The sequence below is a fragment of the Diadema setosum genome, chromosome 20 (genome assembly GCF_964275005.1).
Source record: "Diadema setosum chromosome 20, eeDiaSeto1, whole genome shotgun sequence".
Classification (NCBI taxonomy): domain Eukaryota; kingdom Metazoa; phylum Echinodermata; class Echinoidea; order Diadematoida; family Diadematidae; genus Diadema; species Diadema setosum.
In genome coordinates this window covers 9321808-9343343 of record NC_092704.1, presented here as the reverse complement: position 1 = coordinate 9343343, position 21536 = coordinate 9321808, and the positions used below count along the sequence as shown (strand labels likewise).

General features: G+C 40.5%; 2 protein-coding genes across 2 annotated transcripts in view; one reads left to right on the top strand and one right to left on the bottom strand.

The window, feature by feature from the left end:
- Positions 1-441, bottom strand: part of LOC140244071 (uncharacterized) — a 36864-nt gene extending 36423 nt beyond the window's left edge. The window contains exon 1 of the mRNA XM_072323721.1: positions 324-441. The gene's annotated coding sequence lies outside the window, so the exon portion shown is untranslated. The remainder of the gene's footprint in view (positions 1-323) is intronic.
- A 3330-nt stretch (positions 442-3771) lies between these two features.
- The window catches only part of LOC140243659 (kinesin-like protein KIF28P), a 52879-nt gene continuing 35114 nt past the window's right edge, over positions 3772-21536 (top strand). Inside the window, exons 1-8 of the mRNA XM_072323324.1 lie at positions 3772-3813; positions 5644-5838; positions 6305-6437; positions 7513-7601; positions 8821-8938; positions 9631-9742; positions 10795-10902; positions 12288-12421. Of these exons, the coding sequence (XP_072179425.1) occupies positions 3772-3813; positions 5644-5838; positions 6305-6437; positions 7513-7601; positions 8821-8938; positions 9631-9742; positions 10795-10902; positions 12288-12421 (931 nt within the window). The remainder of the gene's footprint in view (positions 3814-5643; positions 5839-6304; positions 6438-7512; positions 7602-8820; positions 8939-9630; positions 9743-10794; positions 10903-12287; positions 12422-21536) is intronic.

The following is a 21536-nucleotide window of genomic DNA, read 5'->3' as shown; positions in this document are numbered from 1 at the left end:
CACTTTGACATAAATTTACACCCAATGTCTTATGGGAAACCCATCATTACGTTATGAATTGACATGACATTAACAATCACTTCACGTTGTAGTTATGAAGAATTCCTTAGAAAAGACCTAACCGGTGTAAAGTCGAGTGTAACAACAAGTAACGTTAGACTTTTTAACACTGGAATAGACCCGGCTGCGCGGCCAGGGAGGTCGGAGTCGTTTCGTCAAGTCAACTTTCAGCAAGTGTAACGACAATAACGTTACTGTTTTAGAGAGGTTTGACTCACTTTCACATACTTCGAAGCATTGCTTTTATCTGATTTTTCACTTACCACTTAAATTTCAGGGAACTGCACGAGCAAAGCCATGCGATCCTCTTTCTGAAGGCAGTTGGAGATCCTTTCTTCTCAACACAACTAGCTAGACAAGTTCATTCGATCACAAACGTACATTGGCTGGAATACCGAACGCAGAGAATGAAACTCGCGGTACAATAATGCACGCACGGCACACAGTGCAGTGTACATTCCAGGTATGGTGGTGCGAGGCGGACTGTGGTGTGTGTTGAACTCGCTTGTGATTCGCGCGGAATTACTCAGCTGTGCAAGGCGCGCCAAAACATGTCAACAATCGCCACGTGAAAGAATGATGGGACGCCGCCCGGAAGTGATCATAACCGTGCAGTGTGAATGCGTGCGTGGTGTATCGTTGACTCCTTTGTGAACATTGAATTGGAAACATCTATGCCCCAACAAGAATAATCAAAATGGAAATGCAATATATCATCCTCTTCAAGTGCATAGAGGAAAATATTGCGTATGAAGATAGGAGGTCATTCACAAAGTATGCGATGAAAAACAAAACAAAAACAGAGACTTACTGCGCAAAAGCGGTGTTACGGCGTAAGTATGAATGGGTAGACTTTAACCATACTGTTGCGTGTGACGTATAAAAATGAATCATATTTTGTTGTTTTCTAATTCTATTCAAAGTGAATTTTTGGAGGGCTGCAGAGGAACTGTTTGACTATCAAAAAAAGCATTTTAAAGCAGGGGTGGATCCAGGAATTCTGCAAAGGGGGGGGGGGGGGGCGCAACTATTTCTGGTGCCACTTCCGGGTTTCATTTCATTTTATTTGTGTGTGTGTGTGTGTTTCTTTTGTTTTATAACAAAAAATAAAGGGGAGCGTTTGCCGGCTGCGCCCCCTCTGGATCCGCCACTGTTTAAAGTTTCATTATATAATCAGACACTGGATATGGTAGTGTGTTGAAGCTTAAAATTGAATCATTAGAAGGCATATATGAAATCATATTTCGCTATCGAAGGGTGCGTGATATGATTAACCTCATAACCTATGAAATTTTCTTAAAGTAACTTTCTTATAATATGACAAAACAAAAGGATTGATGATGGATCCACGATCGCTGAATGACTGACTGAGTGAGCAATAATTGTGCCTAAATGGATGAATAAATGAATGAATGAATGAATAATAAATAAATTAACGAACAATTCAAATTCAACAAGGGAATGACTGATGTAAGGAATGATTTTAAAAAAGTCCAAAAGCAAAAAGAGTAGATAATTATTTCTGCTGACATGGCTATCTATGCCAGAATTCTTGCATTGTGCCAACTCTGCACATCAAGGGGCCTCGGAAGTGCGGGTGGAGGCTGCAGATTGTCAAAAACTATAAAACACACACACACACACACACACACACACACACACACTGAACTTTAAAAAAAAATGAAAAATGGAAACAAAAATGGAAAGAAGAAAACATCCTCGAGGTTCCGTCTATGGGGGAGGGGGCACCCTGAAAAACGTTCCGTCCCGTGACACTGCTCCTGCTGCTTTTTTAAAGGGATCGTGGTTTCTAACATCTTTAGGGGAGACGAGAAACCTCTTGTGAAATGTAAAAGAACATGTACTTTCAAGAGGAATTCAACGTTTCTTTGATGAAAATAGTTTTTTTTTTTAAACGGCTCATCAGTTGAGTCAAGTCCTAATCAAATCTCAGAATGACTAAAGTTGCTCATGCGTAGACAAGAGAGGCTTTCATATCCATAAATTTCACGATACAGAAGTGTCTTATAAGTCTGCATGATGTCTTATGAACGAGACTCAAATTTATAAGGACCTTGGCTTTATGATTATTGTGATGACTTCATGAAACCACTCTAGGAGGCGCCACCTCCCTCAGTACAGGAAACGTACCTCAGTTTACCGCTGTTCAATGTGTGTGTGTGTTGGTGTGGAGGAGGTGGGGGGGGGGGGACTGTTTTACATGCATGCTTTTCAGCTGCGTGTGTGTGTGTATGTGTGTATGTGTGTTGTGCATGGGATTAACTGATTTACAGCAGTTATATAATTGGAAGTACGAGATCAACAGAGTAATTTAGCCTTCTCCCCAAAAGTAACCCAAGATATTTTTCTCCGACCCAGAGTCACAACTCTTATCCCAAAGCTTAGGGAATTTCAGTTTAAACTTCTTCATGGTGCACTTTATACAAAAGTTAATCTGTTGAGATTTGGGTTTGCTTCTAATGATCTGTGTTCTTTCTGCAAAAAAACAAAAACAAAAACAAAACAAAAGCACTGAGACATATTCACATTTATTTTGGGAGTGTATTGAAGTGCAGGAATTGTGGCAAATTATTATTCACAAATTGAATTTAGAAGAATTAGGAAATATAAACTTGGAAGTTGTTTATACAGGTATATCCGGAAACTCGTTAAAAGTGAAAGGATGGAATACAATTATAGATGGTTACACATATTTTATATTTAGCGAGTGCAGGGGAATGTACCGAAGTTTAATGATTTTATGAAGTATTTTAATATGTGTAAAGAAGAAAATAAGATAGCGAGTAACAGAGGAACAGTTGGAATGCATTTGTTAAAGTGGGAGTATATGATGAATACCGAGGATGATACGTGATTTTTTTTTTGTCTTGATTTTGCCGTATCCGCGGGTTATTATCACATCGTTGTCGTTTTTTTTTTTCCTCTATTGCTTCTACCTTTCCACATCATCTCCATATTATGATTAGGATGTATTTTATTGTATGATAAATAAAATGGCAACTTACACGGCAGAATTATTTAAGTGTACATATAAACCTGAGGGCTGAAGGCACGGGGAGGGTGGGGGAGGGAGGGGGGGGGGGAGGGGGCATGTTTGGTGTTATGTGGGTGTGTGTGTGTGCATGTGTGTATGCTTTCTCGCAAATGGCCTCTTTTTTTTTCTTCTTTTTTTTTCGAGAAGCAATGAAATATGCCCGTTTTTTTTTAAGCAAATTATCTCTATTGTTCCTGTTTTGCGGGATTTTGCGAGAATATGTGTTGAAAAAAACAAAAAGCGGATTTCGTTGTTTTCTTTTTAAGAGTTACAATGTAAGTTTGACATTAGTTTGCACAATTTTAGTATTACTGCATTTTGTCCTTCTAGTGTAAGTTGATGTTATTTTGTATTATGTTTGTGTATATAATTCAGTCTGTTTTTGTATGATGTCTTGTTTTGGTCTGTGAACGTTTCTGATCCTTCTGATATGAAATTGAACGAAATTTGAATAAATAATTATCCAAAAAAAAAAAAACAAACAAACAAACAAACAAAAAAAAAAGTGCTTGATGCAATCTGTACTACCGTACGTACCGTATACCATGCATATCCATATCATGGTGGGTGCGAAAAGATAGCGTTCGCCGTTCGCCGCCGCCCGCAGGTCACGATCCAACGTTAACGGTTAGGCCGTTACCAAGGTACCACAAAACATGGCTGAAAATGTCAGAGTAGCTGTTCGTGTGAGACCATTCATATCCTTTTGAATAACACTTATCGCTTTATGCCTAAAAATTACGGGAAATTCATCATATATCTTGAGATTATCAGAAAGAGTCTCCCTCGCCGTGGGTGGCGAGGTGTTTCACGAGTGTGAGCCATGAACCCGCCGCAGTGTAGTCCCATCTATTTATTTTCTTGTGTGTAAGCAGCTTATGCGGTTTCGTAGATTTTCTATTCTGCGTTTGTATTCAACTCGCATCTTTATATGGAAATTATAAGAACTAACGTTAAGTATAACCAATTTTGCACTCGTAATAGGACAGCTGAATAATGAATCAAGGTCCCCTTTGACATTGATGTCAGTATTGTCACCGTTCTCAGGTTTTTTTTTTTTTTTTTATTTCTTTTAGAATTTTTCATTCGGCCTCCTAGAATTTAAGTAGGACTAGGCCTAGGCACCTAAATTTCTTTTAGAGTTCCTGTGCGCTCTGGCCCAGACGACCCTGGCCTGGCCCCCCGGCCTGGGCCTGGCTCTGCTCTGCTCTGCATTCGGAGATGAGCGGGTGGCCGCGGGTTGGTTGTCAAGTTGTACCCGTATAGAGCCTATCATGGCGTATGGTTGTGGGGTCTAGATATCGCGCACGAAAGTTTGTGATGCTCTTATAATAGAATTATTCCACAATCGTACCTGAATTTCTCAATAAATATCACGAAAATGCAGAAAAATCACCTCCCAGAATCTCCTCTGATGATTCGATGACGGAGTAGTGCACTGTCGCCGTTTGTATGTCGGATTTGAATTTCTGCGTTCAATTCTCGGGGTATATAAAGGTCACGCAGCTGCCCTAGCTATGTAGTTTCATGCGTGAAAGTGTATGCCCCTCTGAGGCTGTAACGTGCTTCGGCTTTTGTAAAATATTATAAACGATCGATCAAACAAATTACGAATTCTATCGGCTACGAACGAGACAAGCGAGACGACACGTTTAGGCTACAACATCCTTAAAACAGATTTTAAGCTAAGGTAGGCGCCTAGGTAAATTACAAGGTAAAAAATTGGAAATTTAGTGAAAAATTTGTTCGAAATCAAAATTTCTTACCTGCTTCCTTCTCATGTTTAGCGGTTGTCAGGTATGTTTATTCCATGGGCGTATCATCAAATTTTGCGCTTAGTCCCACGCGTAATATTGCTTGCTATACGCAGTTTCGCTATGCGCGACCATAAGTCCCTGCACGAGATCTAATCCCCTTACTATACATGGCCATTGCGGATTTTGAGAATGTGTCGGAGCTGAGGCAGTGGGTCATTAATGATGTTATGCTAAAAGTGGGGTTGATGTTTTGTTTTTGTTTTTGTTTTTGTTTTTGTTTTTGTTTTTTTAAGGCAGCAAAGTGCTAGCGGCAAGGATGGAGGTATCAGGTGTGGTGAATGCCTGCCCAGGCTGTGGCTGACCAGGGCTGGGGGCTGAGTGCCAGGATGTGCCAGGACCTTGCCCTGGACCAGCCAAAATATTCTGTGTTCTGACTGCCTTTCTTACATGTAGGTTACCTATCCTTACAGTATGTACAGTATGATTGATACCCTGGAATCAATACCAGAATCATACTAGAATCACTACCACTGGATTGGTAGATTGGGTTGATGTCCACTTTACATTTTGAAGCATACGGACAAAATTTTAGGGCCTATTAAGTTAGGGGGAAAATGACAGCCAAGCACCATACCATTGTAAGCATTTTACGTAAGATGTACTTGACAGGAAAGGTCAAATTCAGGATTCAATATGCACTAAAATTGCATAATATGTAGTAGTACTAGTAGCAGCTGCATGCTGGAAAATATTTCCTTAGCATTTCTACACAACGATCGCGAGAAGACCCGCAAGGCAAAATGCATCATCCAAATGAACGGCAACACCACCCTCATCAGCAACCCAGAGAATGACAAGGAGGAGCCGAAGAAATTCACCTACGACTTCTCCTACTGGTCACATGACGGGTTCAAGGAAAACAAAGACGGCTACCTGGAGCCCACAAACAAGAAATATGCAGATCAGGTGACTGGAAAGTGATGGCAGATATTCCGTCTTTTAAAACTCCACACTATCCTAGAAGCAGATAGCCAATTTTAGGTTTCATGACAGTCACAGTGTTTGGAAAATTGTGTCCTGGACTACTGTTAAAATCAAGGCCCACGGATGAGTAAAAACAGAGTATAGGAGAATGCAAGTTTATGATGGCATAGTCGAATTCTCAGAATGGAGCTCTTCACTACAAAGTCTTGATCAGCCAAGCATTCATTTAGGTATTTTTTATTGGTTGTGTTCATTAACTTATATTCATTCCAGTTGTGTCACTTCAACTGGGACAGTTATTTGTAATTTTGCTCTATCATAGAGGACAAACTGTTGGTGTACATGTGAAACAAAAACCAAGCAAACTTCAATATGCCGTTTGTCAGGCTTCTGTGTTTTTACCGATCATAATGACAATGGACACATACTTTGTTGTACGTGTGTACAGAAAAGGGTGTTTGCAGACCTTGGGGCCAGCGTGTTGGAGAATGCATGGCAAGGCTATAACTGCTGCCTCTTTGCCTATGGACAGACCGGAAGTGGAAAGTCCTACTCTATCGTGGGCTACGGTGCTAACAGAGGTAAGGATGATACTGGTATGGTTGACTAGGGACTCAATAAAAAAAGACAGTAAAGTCCAGGAACATAAGTAGACATATCATGGCAATATTACCATTAGAGCCGATTGGAATTTTTGCCCAGACCATGTAAATGCTCTTTATGGAGTTAGATAATAATAATAGTAATTGTGAGACTCTTATAAAGCGCACATTTCTACCTAAAAAAGATACTCAAGGCGCTAGATATGATAAATAAATGAGCACATGATGTTGATGTATTAATCATTGCTTGTTTGTGTATGTGTGTTAGTGTTTCACATTCACATATTACATATATGTAATATGTAATTCACATATTACTACCATAATTGGCTTGTGATCATCAAATTTCTTTTTTATGTTCGATTGTAGTTATATTCTAGTGTTCTTCAACTTTGTGTAGACCTCATCCTTTTTCTTACTACCACAAGGTTCTTTATTCTAGGTTTAAATGTTACAATATCCTGCTGCTGGGTATGGATGCCCATCCTGTTATTTCCACTCCCCACTTTATCACCAGTTGTTCTTGTACTTGATTTTGGTAATACTCCAAGGTCTTGCTTCTGTGTGTAGACCACCAGCCTGTTCCTCCCGTCCTCACTTTATTACTACATCCCACCCCAACCCCATGAAACGTAGGCAGTTGTGCTCAGCCTCCACTCAAGAGCAGTGTTTAGTAGTGATTGCCTCGTGTGGTCAGTCACCAGACAACAAAACCTGAATCCATTCACATTTGAACTGACCAGTCCGTTCTACTCAGGACCAAAATGATGATGATGCCGGTATCAAGTGTTATGATTCCTGTAAATGAAAGCACTCACCACCACAGGATAGGTTGACCATTGTCAATGAATTCCAGAAAAAGTCCTCACTGTAAAAGAAAAAATGAAAATAAATACATGAAAATACCAAAATTACAATGAATGAATCTTTATATGAAGTAAGGGGAAACATCAAGCATGGTGCGTGGTGCTGTGATTGTTGCCATGGCAACTAATGCAGAGGTGATGACAACATCTCTCACTTTCTCTCATTTTGTTTCTGTTTATTTTGTCAGGAATTGTTCCTGTGGCTTGTTCAGAGCTGTTCCGTGGTATCGCAGAGAAGATGAAGGTTGCTGATAAGTCAAAAGAAGAAGAGTACCAGGTATAATTAATTATTTCCTCGACCCATGCTCTGCTTTGTTTTTGTCTGCTAATATTAAATGGGTATGCACCCTGAAGTGCTTTCTTTAACCCGTTAAGGACCAGTTCCCTCCCCCCCCCCCCTCGAGTATACTCAGGCAAGTGTTTATGGGAAATGCGTGTTGTAGCAAAATCAGCCCATCCTCAACAGGTTAATAGTCAATTGACAAAGCTGTCTGGACACTTGATCATCAATGAATAGGGATTTCCTAATCCCCTTAATCCCTATGATGTCACAATGGTGACATCATAGGGGTGACTTCCTGTTGGCCTGAGGAACATTGCTGCACCTGAGTGGGCTTGCTATTAACGAGGTCAAGTTTCAATAACTGAACGCTGATAACAAAACTTGTCAAGTTAAGCTTCAAGAGCCTTGGCTCAGAAAGGATTGAAATGACTGGTCCTCCTACACAGGCTTTTCTCTTCATGATGAAGCGAGAACTGAACCAAAAAGGGATGGTTACCTAACCTTTGTGTGCCTAGAGTGATGACTGACACAGACCACCCACAGCATTGTACACACTGGCCAATGTCCATTGCACAGAAAGGGTTAGCGAAAACCAGTATTAAAGGAAGAATGTGGTAAATGCACTACAAGTTTTGGTAAAATTATGCAGATGTAAGAAAGTGATAACCCTTGCGCTGTTAAGAAGTCATTGGACACACATGCACCTTTCCATGGCCAACTTGCATTAGTTCATCTTGATTGTGACTTAGGCACTCTTGACCTATATTGTGCTGAATCTGTACTGTCTCATCTTAAAACAAACAAACAAACAAAACAAAAAATCCTGTTTTGTTGTTGTTTTTGACATTGCAAGAATTTTTGAAGACACGAACACTTGAGTAGTCCTTTAAGACAGCCATAACCTTACAAAGTCAGAGTGCTATTGTGCAAATTTAAGAAATATAATTCATAATTATTTTTTTTTTACTTTATTTATGGCTTCCATTCCATATACCACAGGATCCATTAAAATGAGTGCCTCAAGTGTGATTGCAAAGTGCTGCTCTTTCTTGGCTTTTTCTTTTAAAAAAATGAATGGGAAAAAATGGAAAGATTTAGATGTGTTGGTAACATGCCTTTGTGTATAGAATTTGGAATTGTACCCAAATGGGTCAGCCCCGGTACATCCTTTGCTTTGTGTTAATGACCTCTGACCTTTTGACTCTTGACCCAGGTCTTTGTCAGCATGCTGGAGATCTACAATGAACAGGTCAGAGACCTTCTCACCCCGTCCAGCTTCAAGGTCAAAGGTGGCCTGAAGATCAGGGAGCATGCACAGAAGGGCTTCTTCGGTAAAGCATAATGATGTTCACTTGTGTGATATCAGTGCTTATAGAGACATTGTAATGTGATAAGTGTTTTATAGATATTGTGAGTTATTATTGAGCCCAAGATCTTGCGGAATGATGAATACTACAGTAATGTTTAAGTGTGTTTCTACTGGACACCTTGTATTGCCTCACATCACTGCAAATTTTTGTCACCTGTAATCGTGGTAGGTGAATGAATTGGCAGTGTTGAGAAGGAAATACAGTCCGACCATGATTATCTGGCCCCCTCTTACTTGAATTTCTCCCTTATCTGGACGCTTAAGCAATGAAGACAAAAAAAAAGGTGATTTCAAACACAAAACTCATGCAGTATGCCTATGCTATTCTCTACAGAAACATGCTGCGATGTTTCAATAGCCCTAATTCTTGCAACTTAGAAGAATCATACCCATTACACGCTTTATTAAGTTCCACATTTCTCTGTGACCACTTAACCAAAGTTATTGGGGGTTTCTGCAAAGTAAAACTAAGATGTTATATGTTAAGACCCTGAAGTAGCATTTTGACAGTTTAATCATATTGGAAGTTATCAATGCGAAAATTCATTTGTAAGTTTTTTTTTTTTTGACATAATGTACGTACAGAGCTATTCATACTTCCTGTCACAGTAACAAAACGTTAATTTGTGGTGTGTGGTATGTGATGCTTTACAGTTGAGCAGCAGGCAACGTTTCCTGTAATGAGCTACGCTGACATCAACAATAAAATCAATGAAGGCACAAGGAACCGAACCATAGCGTCCACAAATATGAATGCCACAAGCAGGTGAGTCAACACACTTCTTTTCGATCCTTCTGTGTGTTCAGGGAACACTAGCAGATATGTAAGAAATGCAGAAGTTATCTATGCAAATGGGGGGGGGGGATGGAAAGACAGAGATGGAGATGAAAGAGAGCAGATAAATATATGACAAAATAGAATGGGGAAAGAGCAGTTTTCTAGTGTTTGTGTGTGTTGACGAGCAAGAGGTATATTATGAGGGTATTCCTCTTGTGTTTCGCTTTATTTAGTCAGCACTGTGGGGGTAAAAATTGACATGGGAGTATTTGTCTATAGGGAGAAAATAATTGGTTACTCCCACAATGTACCTTTTGTCAGTTTCACTGTGTGTGTGTGTGTGTGTGTGTGTGTGAGTGAGCGAGAAACATAATAGGATGCCAGACATTTATAAAAAAAGTATTTTCCAAGGCATCATGAATGAGACTGGTGCCCTTAAAGGTGCATAGTCCCGGTAGTGTAGAGGGCGCTGTTGATGATACTGCCGATCACCGTTGGCATTGATACGAAGATTACCGAAGTTTAGCTGTCATCAAGAGTAAAGTGCATAGGTGTTGCTAAGTAACGTTGCCTTTGTTGTCTTCTCTGCGCATCGCGCAGTCTGTAGTAATGCCAGGGTGCGTGCATATGTGCTTGTTATTATGACATCACAAAAGAAGTTTACTAAAGCTGTCATTCCCCTCAGCCAAATCTTGAGCCGAACTGTGATCCGACCACTGACTACAGTGAATCGGACTTCTTTGGACTCGGGGAAAGTGGGCCAAAGCGTAAGCGCTAAAGAGGAGTCAATAGCGTAGGTCTCTATAGGAAACTTGTGCCGTGCGCCCGTGTACGCATTTGACTAAAACACCGGGACCATGCACCTTTAAAAGATGTTGCACTGCTCTGATATATGAAATCTAGGTGTGAAATTCTTTGTGAGTTGTGTGACAAGTATGACATTTTAACCAAGCTTGAAATGAATGAAAATGAACAAAGTTCGTGTTGATTCATTTTCTTTTTTTTTCTTTCTTCATGTTTTGCTGTGCCTATTTTTCCAGCCGAGCTCACACCATAGTGTCCATTCGATTCGTCCAGAAAGGAAAAAATGAGACGGGCAAGAATATGACCAAGACATCAATCATCAACCTGGTGGATTTGGCAGGAAGGTAAGCCTGATGAACACTTGTGCCTGTGTTTGCATATTGTTGATTCGTGAGCTCTCAGATATTTGAAACATGTACTGTACAAACAGCTTGTCTAATCAAGGAGGTTTTATACATGGAGTTCCAACTGGCTGTAATTTATTCAAACAGTTGTCAGATTTCTATTGATGTACAAAAGAATTCCACAGGTGCACTTGTGCCTTTGATGATCGATGTTCCAAGCCGCCGTCTTGCTGAGCAATCTGAAGATTCATTTTGAATGTTATCATAGTGTTGGCCATATTTTGTTTATCTATTCATTAAATGAAATGAAATTTCACTTAATGATAAAGCATGTAAAACAAAAGTCAATTCCGTTGAGAAATTTGCGCAAAAGTGTAAATCAGAGCTGTATTATGTGAAAATGTTTACAACTGTACCATCCCGGAAAGCTGGTTTTATCACTTTTCGACTTAATTTCCCCATATGAAACTAACATGTAATAATCTTCAAGTATAATTCTTTATTGATATATATATCAGATTAGTGCCCGCATATGCCCAGTCGAGTAATTTGAATTTTCATTTCAGCATTTTTCCCTCAATTTCTGTTCGCACATCCTCGTGTCTGTACCACCTAGCATTTATAAGAAGGGATAGCGAAAAATAATTACCATCACAAAGACATATCTTCCTTTGAAAGTGGCTGGTGATTACGCAATGAGACACGAGTCAATTGTCTTCGTATCGGCGCGGCAGATCCTGTTTGGCACATGCTCCAAATATTTTTGAGCAGCGGCTTCGAACATAGATCAAAGGGAATAACTCTGTTGTTACTCCATCTCTTCAACCTCCTTGGGCTAATGAATTGTATTTTGTAGTAAGACACCCTAAAGTTTGTTTGGAATATGTTATGAAAGGGTTCTGTCGCACATAATGCTTGCATGCCAAGAGGATGTCAAGAGAGCTTGAAAATGGCAGCGTGAGAGCAGGGGCCTGTTTCATGAAGAGTTGTGATCAATATTACGCTCGATTTATTTAGCATAACTCGGAGAATGGATCATAAGTTCAATATTGAGCATATGTCCTGCTTCATAAAGACACGCTTGATTTCAAGAAAAATCAAGAGTAACTTTCATTGAATTGCAAAGTTGTTTATGAAACGCAATTAGCTTGATTGCAACTTACAATGTACACTCAATCTTACTGAAACATGCCCTTTCTCCGTGGCCAGTGTATTATTAGTCCACTGATGACTAATTGCAAGTATACTCTGACAGGTGTGTATATGGGAAATGTGTGTTATAGCAAAATCAACTTGTCCTCAATGGGTTAAACAAAAGATCACATGTCCTTACATGTGAAGTCATCATTGGTTTTGTGTGTGTCTTTTCATTCCTTTGTTGACAGCGAGAGGGTTGAGAGCTCGGGTGCCACCGGGGACCGTCTGAAGGAGGGCGCAGCCATCAACCTCTCCCTCTCCTCCCTGGGGAATGTTATCAAGGCGCTGGCAGACCTTGGATCAGGGAAGAAGGGAGTAAGAGGTAAGGAGGAAGGGGATGGAGGGGGGAGGGGAAAGGGGGCATTCATCTTACAGCTTGTAACTCTTGGATGTAAGCTGTAGCCAGGTTGTTGATTTTGCTTGTATGCGAGTGTGGTCATCGAAATCTCAAGAGATTTTATATATCTTCTTGTAGCAAAAAAGGCTGCTGAAAACTGCTTATCCAATAGTGGCGAGCCAGTGGAGTGAAATGGAGTCAAAAGGGGCCTGAGCTTTCAATCCTAGCAGAATCTTGGTCAGAGGCAAAATGACAAACAGGCAGCTAGGGAAAGCAATCACATTTAAGGACTGCATGACAAAAAGAACAGTTAGGGAAGGGCTAGGGACACAGAACAAAGAAAACAAAAGGGAAGGGTAGGAGGTCATGGGCACGGAGCCTAAGGGGTAAAGGGAGGGGGATTAAAGGAAGGTGGACAGACAAAAGGCAGAGGAGGGTCAGAGATGATCCCCAGGACCATGGGGGCAACCTTTGAAGGATAAGGGTGAATAGGGAGGCAACATCAAACAAGATGAGGAACAGCAGAGGGATAAAGAAAGGAAAAGAGTGAAATAGTAACAGCAAGAGAGGGGGGGGGGGGGTGGGGGCTGAGCAAACTGTGAGCCCTTACTTGGTTTACCAAGAAGAGGCAACAAAATGAAAGGAAGAGTCGGCCAACAAATGCAAGTTATCAAACATATTAATGTGTACATAAAATAATATCTTCGATACTTTTTATGGATAATCGGTGTTTGCAGTTTAAAGTACTAGTGGCGTAGGGTTTTTTAGGGTATGCTGTGGAGTCCTCCCTCTGGTTGATATTCTAAAGTAAATTGTCAGGTACAATTAACCCGTTCTATTTAAGAAATAGACTTTCTACATTAGTCTAAAAAATTAGACTGATTTTGCTAAAAATAGGTGCTCAAAAAATGGGAAAATCAGTCTACAAATGATCGAAATTTTAAATCTTAATCTGAAATTGTGGTGCAAGGTTCGGCATAAACAAAATGGAATTAACAAATCTATCCTTCATTTCTTTCAGAATTGCATCAGCCATAGCTAGATATGTCAATGTTGGTCTTCTGCCAAACCTGCTGAGCTGTCAAGGTTCGGCTCTAGACGAACCTGCCAAGCTGCCCAGGTTCGGCTTTTGACGAACCTGCGGAGCTGCCAAGGTTCGGCTTTTGACGAACCTACCGAGCTGCCCAGGATCGGCTTTTGACGAACCTACCGAGCTGCCCAGGATCGGCTTTTGACGAACCTGCCGAGCTGGCAAGGTTCGGCTTTTGACGAACCTGCCGAGCTGCCCAGGTTCGGCTTTTGACGAACCTGCCGAGCTGGCAAGGTTCGGCTTTTGACGAACCTGCCGAGCTGGCAAGGTTCGGCTTTTGACGAACCTGCCGAGCTGGCAAGGTTCGGCTTTTGACGAACCTGCCGAGCTGCCCAGGTTCGGCTTCTGATGAACCTGTCAAGCTGCCTAGGTTCGGCTTGTGACGAACCTGCCGAGCTGGCAAGGTTCGGCTTTTGACGAACCTGCGGAGCTGCCAAAGTTCGGCTTTTGACGAACCTGCGGAGCTGCCAAGGTTCGGCTTTTGACGAACCTGCGGAGCTGCCAAGGCTCGGCTTTTGACGAACCTGCCGAGCTGCCCAGGTTCGGCTTTTGACGAACCTGCCGAGCTGCCAAGGTTCGGCTTTTGACGAACCTGCCGAGCTGGCAAGGTTCGGCTTTTGACGAACCTGCCGAGCTGCCCAGGTTCGGCTTTTGACGAACCTGCCGAGCTGGCAAGGTTCGGCTTTTGACGAACCTACCGAGCTGGCAAGGTTCGGCTTTTGACGAACCTGCCGAGCTGGCAAGGTTCGGCTTTTGACGAACCTGCCGAGCTGCCCAGGTTCGGCTTCTGATGAACCTGTCAAGCTGCCTAGGTTCGGCTTTTGACGAATCTGCCGAGCTGGCAAGGTTCGGCTTTTGACGAACCTGCGGAGCTGCCAAAGTTCGGCTTTTGACGAACCTGCGGAGCTGCCAAGGTTCGGCTTTTGACGAACCTGCGGAGCTGCCAAGGTTCGGCTTTTGATGAACCTGCCGAGCTGCCCAGGTTCGGCTTTTGACGAACCTGCCGAGCTGGCAAGGTTCGGCTTTTGACGAACCTGCCGAGCTGCCCAGGTTCGGCTTTTGACGAACCTGCCGAGCTGGCAAGGTTCGGCTTTTGACGAACCTCCCGAGCTGCCCAGGTTCGGCTTTTGACGAACCTGCCGGGCTGCCAAGGTTCGGCATTTGACGAACCTGCTGAGCTCCCAAGGTTCGGCTTTTGACGAACCTGCTGAGTTGGCCAGGTTCGGCTTTTGACGAACCTGCCCAGCTGCCCAGGTTCGGCTTTTGACGAACCTGCCCAGGTGGCAAGGTTCGGCTTTTGACAAACCTGCCGAGTTGGCAAGGTTCAGCTTTTGACGAACCTGCCCGCTGCCCAGGTTCGGCTTTTGACGAACCTGCCCAAAAAGCCGAACCTGCCCAGCTGGCAAGGTTCGGCTTTTGACGAACCTGCCGAGCTGCCAAGGTTCGGCTTTTGACGAACCTGCCGAGCTGCCCCGGGTTCGGCTTGTGATGAATGTGCTGAGCTGCTCAGGTTCAGCCGGGGACAAACCTGCCAGGCTGCATTGTTCTTCTTTGATGAACCTGTCATGATGTCAATTTTCATCTTTTGCCAAATCTTCTAAGCTGCATATCACCTCTTAATGATCCTGTCAGGCTCCAAATTTTCACCTGTTGCCATGTCCCTTTGCGAAGATCACAAAAATAGGGATTAGAGACAGTTAGTTGCAGTGAATAATAGCCAGAAATACATCTTAAATGCAGTTCAGTTTAATCAGTTTTCAGCAAAATGCTTCTTCATTGTTGAAATGCAAAAACATGCACTTCTATCATGCCACATTGAAAGGTTCATTCCTGTGTTGTTTTGATTATCCAGTACACTGATAACCACAAGAAGCTACATGGTACACGCATACCAATTTGGGGACCAAACTGCAGTGAAAACTTGATATTCAAACATGAAAATGAAACAATTTTTATTCAAGCTTAATTGTGACATTTTCAATTGCCAGAGTCACAAAATATTCTGTAGAAAGAGGAGAATATTCACCAAAGGGTAAGATAATAATTTGAGGAACATTAGTTGCTCATTTGACTAAACAGTGTTTTCATTATTGATATTCAGCTTCAGGAATGTTATACTCCAGCACTATAACATATGAAACATATGAAAAACACGTACGGTATGCAAGCTGAATAGTTCAGTAGAGCACAGTTCAAAGTATTTCAACAATAAGCATAGCATATTTGCAGTATCGTCTCTTTCTCGAGCTCAAAAAGACTGAGCACATCGGTACTCAATCCTGTGAATGGCATTTTGAATCAGTATTTCAAAACACTGATTCTACATAGCAAATTGAGCATAAACACAGTCCACACAAAAGTAATACAAGATCATCAAGTAGTATGCCATTGAATCATAGAGAGTTAAGATGCATTATACCTGTTTGATGGAGAAGATGACTGATGATTCTTGATGTATGGTATCCTCAACATGTGGTATAGGAACATGTGCACTGCACTAACCTCCTTTTCTCCTTGTGCAAGATAATATAAGTCAGGGTGGGCAATTCGTATAAGGCTTTGGCTGGCTAGTCCATGCAATGAGGTTATACCCTTATACCTTTATAAAACAGGCCCTTGACAATAAGCTACACTGAGCAGGCAATCCTAATAAATTATCTCCTTATCAGAGACAATGAAAACTCTCTTGTGCGCCTCCAAGATCAGATTGTTGATATAGCCAGGGAGGGGGAAGAGATACAATGTAGCCCTAATGCTCTGCTGGTTTCGGAAAGTGCCAAGCCCTATGGTTTGTTTCTCACAGAAGTGCTTTGTGGTCTGCCAAACCACAGTCAGCAAACAATGTTTGGGCAGTCTTTGGTTGAAACTCAAAGCTCCTTGGCATTCCTCTTGGCCTTCATTGAGAAAGTGAACTGATGCTCCATCCATACCAGCTGTGTACTCTGGTCAGATATCACATTCGTCAGCTGCAGATGTTCCTCTGGACAACTATGATTCTAATTTTTGTACAATTAATGGAGACAAATGATGGAAATATCAATGAACTTGATATCTCAGCTCAGTATTGATGATGATGGAGATGGTGCTAACATTTGTCCTCAAAATTATCAACAAGAACAAATATTTATGGAGCTTCTGACATGATGGATTTATCTCACCTGAGCTTTGGAGGAGATCGCATGCCACATAAAGATGAAATTCGCTTGCCTCATGGATGCACCAAGAGAGACATTTAACAGTCAGTATCTTCGTGACAAGGCAGAAATACTGGATCCTACTATTGGCCAAGCTGAATTCTACAAATTGTGGTCAAAGTTCTTCTGGCAAGTGAGAGTGAAAAAGGTAGGTTTTATCCCAACACACTTACTAATCATGGGGAGTTTTTGCGCAAACAGAGAAGGCTCAACATGTTTATTTTTCAACAAGTGCTAATGATATATTTGGGAATACATGATACATAGAAAACCTATTCATATTCTCAGTGTCACAATTAAAAGTGCAGATATATCTCATTACCTCGTATTAGCTCATCGCAGCTCTATACAATCGTTGAAAATGTAATGTTCAATTGGATTCTTTCTTAATTTCAGATATGGTGCTATATGAATTCATGACATCACAATTGATGATTCAGGCATCCAGGCAATTGTGACTGTTGTGTGGCATTTTGGTTGTATATTTTAAGTGACACTTGAAAATATAATAAAATAAATTGGGAGTGCTTCAGAAAGTTTTTGCAGACCTTTGAAGTCAGTTTATTTTGTCTTTCAAACATATAGTTTTCAATTTCTTAATCAAGGGGTACATTTGGAAACATCTACATGTAGCTGTCATTCAATTACTGGTGGGATTTGAATGTGAGTGTGTTCTGGTTAACCTATGCACACTTGCTTTTTAATATCCCTGTATTCTAATGCATGTAATTTTGTGCACATCAGTACTTTGATGGGAGTGGTGATTCGATCAAAAAACATTTTATAATCATGCATAAAAAAAAATCAGATTCAGAGTTTGGTGTAATTGATATTCTAATTTCATCAGTTTTCATTTCATGCAGACTGGAGATTTCTTCAAAATGCCAGAAATGTATTGTCCTGGAGAAGACACTAGACAAGGAAATGAACCAGACCAAAAAGGAAAGAGCTTGAGAATGCAATGATGATGCACAAAGAAAGCCAAATGTAAGTGAATTATTTCAGGAAACTATTATACATTTCATCTGTGTACCAGTAAATGGTAACTCAGTCTACTGCTTTATGATAAAACTGTCACATAATCACAATCTCTCAAGGTCTATGTCCATCATCTTCCATCATCATGGTGTTTACATCTTTTTATACCGTGCCATGTTATTTCCCAAATATAATATGAAATTTATATTGATGTGCAACATCATATTTCATGAATTGTTTCCTTTCCACAGAGAATTAACTTGCAGTTTGGGTTTCCCTTTTTATAGCACAGTCTGTATAATGTGTGCCAAAAGGGGTGTGAAAGCATATTTGTGGGACAAATTCAAATAATCCAAAATGCAGAAAAATAATGTTAGTACCGCAAAAATATCAATGCATTCAAAATCTGAAAAACAGTGTTTTGTTTAGAGTAAAACGTCTGAAATCAGATAAAAGAGCAAGTTCATCTTCATGTGACAAGTGGAGTATGTAAGAAAATAGAGTGCTATCAGCAGAGCATATTGACAGTTTGAGGAAAATCAGTAATAGTTATGAGGAAAATCATACAATCTGTTCAATTTGTTAGCAATTTCTAAAAATTTCTGTACAGTCACTGCCTGATGAAAAATTTCTACAGTCTGTGATGTCACATGTATAGAACGATATGTAAAGAAAAAACATTTCTATTAAGAGAATTCCACAAAATTTCATTTTGAGAAGAAAGTACACAATACTTGACTGGTACTGATGTATGTTTAGAGTAATATTATTCCCCTGCCTTCTGAATGAGACAAGTCAATTGTTCTTGTCATAAACATAATGCTAGAAAGTGAAAAATACAATTGTATGTTGATTTTTCTTTATATTTTCTTTATTTTTTTGTACACATACGTGACATCACAAGATGTTTTAGTCTTCTTATCCTGCCATGGCAGCATTGAAACTTCACAAATTTATAACTTTTGAACAGATAGTCAGACTTTCCTCAAACGTTCATTGATGTATTGTACTTATGATATTACAGGGCCCCCTGGAATACAGTACTTGATTACTGACGGGGCCACCCTGTATGAATAAAATGAAATAATAATGATGATAATAATAATAATAATAATATTGCTACATTCTCTCAATTCACATGCATATTAAAGGGATTGTATAATTTTGGTTGAGACCTAATTTCAGGGTTCTAACATGTTTTGGTGAGATAATGAGAAACCTCTTATGAAATATGAAAGAGCATGTAATTCCATGAGGAATTCAACATTTATTTGATGAAAATTGGTTTTGAAATGGCTGAGATATCCATAACAGAGCAATTCTGATTAAGTTGATTAAATTACATCTATGCATTAAAAATTGTGTATTTTCCCCACTACCTTCCTACAAGTACAATGTCCTTACAGCACCATGGTCACAAGCTGTTTCATGGGGGCTCATATTCATTTGCATTATGTCATTCATTACAAATTGTACTTTGACTATGACTGATTTTCAATATTAAAAATTGAAATGGAATTAAATTGATATGGTCATGAGATTTTATCAATGAACTCTGTGCTCTGCTGTAGTGGTTGTCAACACAATGGAATGTGCTGGTCAGTGTTTAGCCAGTAGCCTGAAACAAAGGGGCACATATAGAAGTGGGTAGAACAGGTCAGTGGGGACTGAGTGCTTTCCAAATAAACCAGTGGGTCATACAGTAGTGCAAGGACATTATAGGAGGGAAGTGAGTTTTTTTTAAATAAAAGGCATAATGATATGTAAGTGATCTGTTGCCTCATTAAAAGGGTAAAAAAATAAAAGCTATGGTAAATTTGTGCCCTGCCATTTGTAGGATGGAAAGAAAGCTGTACTATAGGAAGCGTGATGATGCAAAGAGGAAACAGAAAAAAAATCCTGAGTCTAATCGTAGACGGCATGGATCAGTCCAAAACCAATCTACTTATATTTGTGGGAGATAAAGCTATTTAAGGTAAGTGTGAATCATTGCTGCGTTGTTTCTATGATTTATACAGTCTTCCAGTGCTTAACCCTAACTAGGCCGGGGGGGGGGGGGGGGGGGGCCTCCCAGCCCCCCCTCCAGATCTCGGCCGTTGACTGCGCGATCAAGACGAAAATTGGCACACACATTGCCTATGATGTAATCTAAAGTACTACGAAGTTAGATTTTTAAAAAATTGTCATTTATGCTAAATTATGCTAATTTATGCATAATGATGTATGAAATCGGACAATTTGGTATAAATCACTAAATAAAGCTCAAATGGGCACATTTTTTTGTCTAAATATTCTTTTTAGTGTCCTAAGCAAATATAAGAGAAAAAAATTGAGCTATCCGAAAAAATTTCTTAAGTATTTTATTGTTTTTTGAATTTCTTATGTATTTCTTTGTTTTTTCAACTTTATGTTTTTCATTGTTTTTTTGACGAAACTTGTCCGCGACATTGTTCCGAACAAGAAAATATGTTATTAATTGATTTTAATCAATAAAACCCCAAAATAATCATGCTTTTATGAAATTTGACTGTAAGCACAGTTTCCATTGAAATTGTACACAAATTCACATTTTTGAGCAATTTTTGGTCTGACATGCATGTACATATTTATGCGAAACTTCGGAACTGCACGCCCGGGCATCGCAAATTTGGTGTCAAAAGATGCGGGAGACTCGACAGAAAAAAGTCATGAAACGTCGCGGCGATAGCTTTCCACGTTAGTGATACATCGTGTGGAACGTCGGGGGGGGTTAACCCTAACTAGGTTAACACTAGTATACAAATAGTGAATGGTCACGAGTGCAATGGTACGAGATTTCACACGAGGTGAAAGATAGAGGCGCTCTATTCAACGAGGCGAAGCCGAGTTGAATAGTGCGCCTCATCTTTCACCGAGTGCGAAATCTCGTTCCATTGCAAGAGTAAAGACCATACACTATTTGATTTATACAACGTCCTAGTAGATCTTTTTGATCTAAGTAGGCCTAGAAGTCTATAGGGCCTATATGTATGAAAAATATAGCCATACTTACATGTGGATCCACTGCGATTTTCTTTCTGGCTTGTGCAATCAGTGTAGATACAGGTCACAGCTATACTAGCGCTGATGAATACACGTACACTAGCACTACGTAGGCCTACGTACGCGCATGCATGTACCGCACACGTACCTGCGCTAGCTGCATGCGATCCTCAATATGCAACACACAGTACACGCAGTACCGTACATTATTTCTCGAACCGTGGAATAGAACGAAAAAATCGAACCAAGTTGCACGCAAAAATAGAACCAAAATTGCACGGCGCGTTGAATGGAGTGCTTATTTAATATCACGTCACCAACAATCCTCCAATCAAATTACAAGGATCTACTTGGACGTTGTATAATTAGGGTTAACCTAAAGAGTGTGTAATTGTAACTCCTTTGATAAACAGAACAAAAGGTATTCAGAAAGAGCCATCATCTACAGTCTAATTTTCCAAGGAGTTATAGAGAAGACTCTATCTGGAAGGGATCCATTTTACTTTGTGAGGCAGAAAGTGCACTAAACAGCATAAAGGAGTACCATAAACAGAAATTTAGAATTAAAACACCATATCAGCCAGCTCCTTTACTTTTAACAGCACAATTTGTCAATTTGTAATCCCAAAGTAAAAAGCTCCCTAACCTAGCTGTATCATGGGGGATCAAACTCCCGCCTAACGGCCCTTATTCCTCACCCCTCCTACTGCAGTTCCACCTTGGTAGGAGAACTCACTCAGAGCCATGCAGTTGAGAAACACTAGCTGGCATCTTTGCATGCAGTTGTTATACAGTGTATTGGCAGACCATAGTGGGG